Source organism: Acomys minous, assembly GCF_964271855.1.
Source record: "Acomys minous genome assembly, chromosome: 2".
NCBI lineage: Eukaryota > Metazoa > Chordata > Mammalia > Rodentia > Muridae > Acomys > Acomys minous.
The window spans coordinates 136,157,542-136,163,900 of NC_140484.1; the positions used below are offsets into that span (position 1 = coordinate 136,157,542).

General features: G+C 42.1%; 1 protein-coding gene across 1 annotated transcript; it reads right to left on the reverse strand.

The window, feature by feature from the left end:
• LOC311581401 (olfactory receptor 52P1-like) lies at positions 1-927 on the reverse strand (the record flags this gene model as incomplete). Its single annotated transcript, XM_084753596.1, has 1 exon — positions 1-927. The coding sequence occupies one exon, from the start codon at positions 925-927 to the stop codon at positions 1-3; it is 927 nt and encodes a 308-aa protein (XP_084609722.1).
• Positions 928-6,359: the final 5,432 nt, after the last annotated feature.

Sequence of the window (6,359 nt, forward strand, 5' to 3'; positions counted from 1 at the left end):
TCATCTGCACAAGCATCTGGCCACCCTGTCCCGTATCTCCTTCATTTTTATACCATAGATAATCGGGTTGAACGTTGAAGGTACGAGAAGGTAGAGGTTGGCAAGGATAATGTGAACGTGAGGTGGAATGTTGCGGCCCAGGCGGTGGGTGATAGATGAAAACAGCGCAGGTATGTAAGTGATGAGAATGACAAAGAGGTGGGCTGAGCAGGTATTGAGGGCTTTGAAGGTGGCGTCTTGAGAGTTGAGGCGTAGCACAGCCTGCAGGATGAGGACATACGAGAAGCCAATTAGAAGCAGATCAAGCCCCACTACAAGCAAGACCACGAAGAGCCCATAAATACGATTGGGTCTGGTGTTACTACAGGCCATTTTTACCACAGCCATGTGCTCACAGTATGTGTGAGGAATGACCCTGTGACAGAAAGTCAGCCTTTGAAGTAGAAGAGGCATGGGCAGGATAAGGATCACACCCTTGGCGAACGCCACCAGTCCTAAGCGTCCAACTAGAGAATGGCTCAGAATCGTGTTGTAGCGCAGTGGCTGACATACAGCCACAAAGCGGTCAAAGGCCATCGCAACAAGCAGGGCTGATCGTACCACTGACGCGCCATGGATGAAAAACATCTGCGTGAAACAGGCAGAGGCACCTATGACCCGATCATCAAACCAGAAGAGGCACAGGACCTTGGGCACAAGAGCTAGAGTAGAGATGAGGTCAGCCACCATCAGCAGGGCCAGGAACAGGTACATTGGTGAGTGAAGTGTGGGGTGTCTGACAACCAAGAAGAGGATAGCCCCATTGCCGATGAGAATGGCCAAGAGCATGGAGGTGAATGGAACAGAGAGCCACAAGTGTTGAGACTCTAAGCCAGGTACGCCCATCAGCGTGAAAGTCATGGAGTTGGAGTGGTTGAAGATTAACATGCCAGAAACCGGTAGAGGTTGTTAAATAAGGTTGAGATACCTGCCAATGAGACACAGGTGTTGGTTGCTTTTGTTGGTTTTGGTTCCAACGGTTTGTTTAAGTTGAGACCCAGAGAAAAATGTCATAATGTCTTCTTACAGTCATGAAATTCACAGCCCAGCTTTATTCCCATCTCTAAGTTCTTTTACTGTTTTCATAAGCCATCTTTTGTGGGTCTTGGCCTTCAGTATAAAGGATGTATAAAAGGTCTTCCTTTAGCTTGGCACGGTGGCTCACACCTTTAATCCTAGCGCTCAGGGAGGAAGAGGCAGGGAGAAGCAGCTGTGAGCTCAAGGCCAGCCTGGTCTCCAAACAAGTCCAGGACAGCCAAGGCTACATATGTTTTGAAAAACAACAACAACAACAACAACAACAACAACAACAACAACAACAGCAAAAAAGGAGTTTTCATTTTTACCTTTCACATTTCAGCAATCCTATGCTTTAAACCTCTGCCCCTGCCCTGCCCTGCCCTCCCCACAGCACTCCCCCATGACAGCAAGATGATTTAGCAGGTGCTGTGGTTTTTCTGCAAATGTGATGACCTATTTTAAATTCTTGGGACACATATAATGGTGGAATGAAAGAAATGACTCCACAAAGTTGCTCTCTGACCACTATGTACATACTCACACACTCAATAAAAATAAATAAAAATCTTAAAAATTTCTTAAGTTCTGAGTAATAATAGGAAAAAACTTTTTTTTTTTTTATCCCTGAATAAAAGCTGAGAGAACGTGATTGAATCTCATGAGATCTTCATTTGTATGCCTTGTGTATACAGAGAAAGCGAAAGGAGGAGGTGAGGTATGTGTCTTCATTCCTTGTTTCCGGAGGGCTGAGCAGTTTAGGGGACTTGCCATTTGAGATCTTTTAATTGTGCATGTCATGTTTCTTTATGGAATGTCTCTGGTAAGGACATCTTTTCTCTCTTTAGGACCTCTGTTTAGTGGACAAAATGTGGAAGACGAGGATCTATAGAGGGATACGATGAAGTGTCTGCCTCTACTCATTTTTGAACTGTGTTTATGCACTTTCTGGATAATTCTTCAGGGTATCACTCTTTTTTTTCCGTTATTACTGTCCTTCAGCTGTATAATGTAAACTATTATATTTATTTATGAATTCTTACTTCAAATCAGTCTACTGGACCCCCTACGAGTAGTCACTCATTCCTCTGTTCCCATCATGAATGAGCAGGTGTTTTCTCCAAGGATCTTTGAATAATCTAAGCAGTAATCAAATCAATACCACATTCCACTAATGACAGCTTTGAGGTAATAGAATATACGTGACATGAAAGCAGAGGGGGACTATTTGTGAAGACAAAGGGACCAGTAATGGGGAGGATACATGGAGATGGATGGGGCAAATAAAATAAAATATAATGTATAAGAATGTAAAGTGAAAACACATTACTTTGTACACTAACTAAAAAGAAAAAGAAAGATTATGTAAGCTACTATATTCAAATAAGTTTCTTAAATTTTGGTGGCCTTTCTTTTTTTCTTTTTTCTTTTTTTTTTAAATTTCAAGACAGGGTTTCTCTGTGTAGCCCTGGATGTCCTAGATCCTGTTTGTACACCAGGCTGGCCTCAAACTCACAGAGATCTGCCTGATTCTGCCTTCCCAGTGCTGGGATTAAAGGCATGTGCCACCATGATCAACTTGGTCGCCTTTCTTAAAAAGTAAAGAGCAACCTTTATACTACCTATTGTTTTCTATCTTCCACTTTGTCTAGTCTCTCTCTACCTTCCTCCTTCCTCTCTCTTTTCCTTCTTTCCTTCCTTTGTTCATTCCTTTCCCCTTTCTTTCTTTCTTTCTTTCTTTCTTTCTTTCTTTCTTTCTTTCTTTCTTCAAGACAAGGATTCTCTTTGTGTAGCTCTGGCTTTCCTGGAACTAGCTGTGTAGATCAGGCCGGCTTTGAACTCACATACATCCACCTGCCTCTCCTTCCTGAAAGCTAGGGTTAAGGACCTGGCTGCCACTGCCTAGCTATATCTTTTTTTTTTTCAATAGCACAGATATTCAATGTGAGCCTATAATTTTTTGCTCATGTGTAGATAGTTTGGGAAATTTAGTTTTATTATTGTGTAAAGTGGTATTCAGACATTTTGTGAGCTGTTACAGCCATGAGGATGATTAACGGTTCTGATGAGAAGCAATATTACTCTGTGTAAAGAAAGAGTCTGAACTTCTCTTGGATTTCTAATAAGAAGCTAATCTTTACAGCAGAGTATGTAATAAGGCAGGGTGGAAAGGACCAAACACAGGAAAATTCTTGCCGGAAGAAATAATACTATCCCTAATATTTCAAACATGTTAGAAAGAACATCATATGGCATGCATTTAGAAGGGACCTTGGTTTCATGATAAGCAGACATTGAAAGCAGTTTATTTTGATGCAGGCCACGAACATTCAGATAAGGGTTGCCAAGGAGAATCTACGATCCTACACATCATAAGAAGATGAAATAGAAGCATGTATCTGACTGTGCAGCTCTAAGCCCCTCTGTTATAGTAGAAGCTCACTGCTGAGGTGTGGGGTAGGTTTGTGACTCCTAACAAGACTTTGTGACTCTGTGAATTTGCTGACGTTGTCACTTGAGCAAATTGTGCACCTATAGGGATCTTTATAACTTCCTATGTGGAGTAGAAACATAAATATTAAAATTATTATAAATATTATGAAATTATTATAAATATTTTCTGCATAGTCTTTGACTTTTAAAAGTTATAGATACAAACCGGGCATGGTGGTGCATGCCTTTAATCCCAGCAATCAGAAGGCAGAGGCAAGAGGATCTCTGTGAGTTTTAGGTAAGGGTGGTCTACAGAGAGAGGTCCAGGACATTCAAGGCTACTACACAGAGAAATTTTGCCTTGAAAAACCAAAAGCCACAACCAAAACCAAAACTCAAAACAACAAAATAAAACATAGATACATTGTCTTCTGATTCACATTGTAGAATCTGAGTTTATCCATAATTATTTCACCTTTCATTTTATTGTGGTTGTTGCTCATAAAGAATTATTAAAGCTCTTCTTCTTCTTCTTCTTCTTCTTCTTTTTTTTTTTTTTTTGAGACAGGGTTTCTCTGTGTAGCCTTGGCTGTCCTGGACTCGCTTTGTACACCAGGCTGGCCTCGAACTCACAGCGATCCGCCTGCCTCTGCCTCCAGAGTGCTGGGATTAAAGGCGTGTGCCACCACGCCCGGCTATTAAAGCTCTTCTTGCTTTTCATGTAGTTATCTGACCCAAATTGACCTTCACAAGTAAAGTAATTTGGCAGCATCACCCCCTATCTCCATATTCTTTTACCCCACTCATAAAATCAATTCCTTTGTTGAAACTGAAAGCGTACACAGAATTTAAGTTGTCAGAGTATTTGGACTAGGTTTGGGTTAAACACTCAGCACAAAAATAATCAACAGGGCATGGATGAATATCTTTACTAATTATGGAGCTAAAAGTCATAAAAACAGAACAGGACTAATAGTATGGCTGTAGAGATGGGAGGTACTATTAAAGAGAGAAAAAAGCTATCGACCGTATTATTCTGTTTTACCTAAATTTCAGGCCATCAACTAATTATGAACAATCAAATGAAGGGCGCTTTTATGCATTTCATTTCTCATAGACTACAGATTATAAAAGTGGTGTACGCATAAGCTGCCCAGATACTTACTTCTTTTTCCTTTCCAAACCCAGCCCCCACCAAACTCACTAGCCGTAGGATCATTTGTGCTTCCTGGAATCGCAGAGTCCTTCACAGCATTTCCGTGCATTACAGACTCTAAGAGGTGTGTGTCAGTTCTCATGTCTAGACCCAGACACCCTGCATCCACATGCCCAGCACTGAAGCCCAGCCGCTCTAGAATCTAGAGCATATGCAGTTATTTCCTGCGCCACCTAAGACATTGTGGCTCGAGGTAACGAAACTGTGTCCCCTCCTCCATCATACCACTGCGTTTTTCTCTTTCTGTTAGGTAAAATTCGAGACAGTGACTACGAAGTTTAGGAAATGGTATAACTGAGAATAACTGAGATGATGGGCAAGAGTTTATGGTGCCTTAAGGGAAAATTTTCTTGTACAGAGACAAAGAAAACTGTAAAGAATTAAAAGTTGCCAGACTCTTAGTGGGGAGCAGAGAGCATCTTGGATAGGGGTGGATGGGTGGGTGAAAACATACACTATCAGCGAACCTAGATGCATTTAGGAACTAGAAATGAAGTATGGTCTGTCTCCAACTACAAAGAGTCCTGGGGGGCAGGCTCATTATCTTTGATTGACAGCATGCTTTCTACATCTCTTTATTAAAAAAATCCTAGCCTCCTCCATATTCACCTTTTCTCTCTGCCCACGCCATGGCTCTTCCTACATTTTTATTTTTCTTAAGCATCAGTTAATCCAACTTTCCTTTTTAAAAGGAGTTCTTAGCTGGGTGTGGTGGTGCATGCCTATAATGCTAGCATTTGAGGAGGCATGGGCAGGCGGATCTCTGTGAGTCTGAGGCCAGCCTGGTCTACAAAGCAAGTCCAGGAGAGCTAAGGCTACACAGAGAAACCCTGTCTCAAAACAAAACAAAGCAAAACCAACGCACGCACGCACACACACACACACACACACACACACACACACACACACACACGCAAAACAAAAAGCAAAAGTAGAAACAAAACAAATACCCCCTCTCCCCAAGAAGCTCTTCCCATTTATCTCATGCTTATTAAGTACCGCCATGCAGCTAGAGTTGTAAAACAATTGCCCTGTCATAGTTCACATTTCTGCATCATTAAAAGAGACATTCTGAATGCTGGGAACTTTACTCTCTTCACCCCTTAAATCTGCTGTGGATTTTTTTCATCTTTCAGAGGGGAGGCAGTGCTTTCAGGTGTTTGGTGTAGATGTGACTGGGTGACTAGGGAATAAGTGCCAGCTAAATGTGGTCAATGGGGGTCACAGGTAGACACTGAGAGAAAGTAAACAATCTGATCAAAGCAAGGGGAGTCAGCTGGGGAGCTGGCACTGCCGTTAAGAGCACCGTCTGCTCTTCCAAAGGTCCCGAGTTCAAAAGAAAGATAGTTGCTTTAATTTTTAAATGAAAAGGTACCTGGAAGCGTCCTTCTTACTTTCTTACCATCCACCTTGGTTCCGATAAGCAGCGCGTTCCCATCTGAGGGGTTTTTGTTTTCTTTGGAGCTGGAGAGGAAAAACACTCCCTGCCTGGATTTCTTTCTGCCAGATGACAAATAAGTTTCCTTGGCGCTTTGGGCCAACGCTCTCTCACCATATAAGGGAAGTGTTGCAGTATGACTTCATCTTTAGAGAACTGAGCATAGTGAAAGGTCCTCAGAGACCAAGGGAAGAGGAAGGAACAGAGCAGCTCATC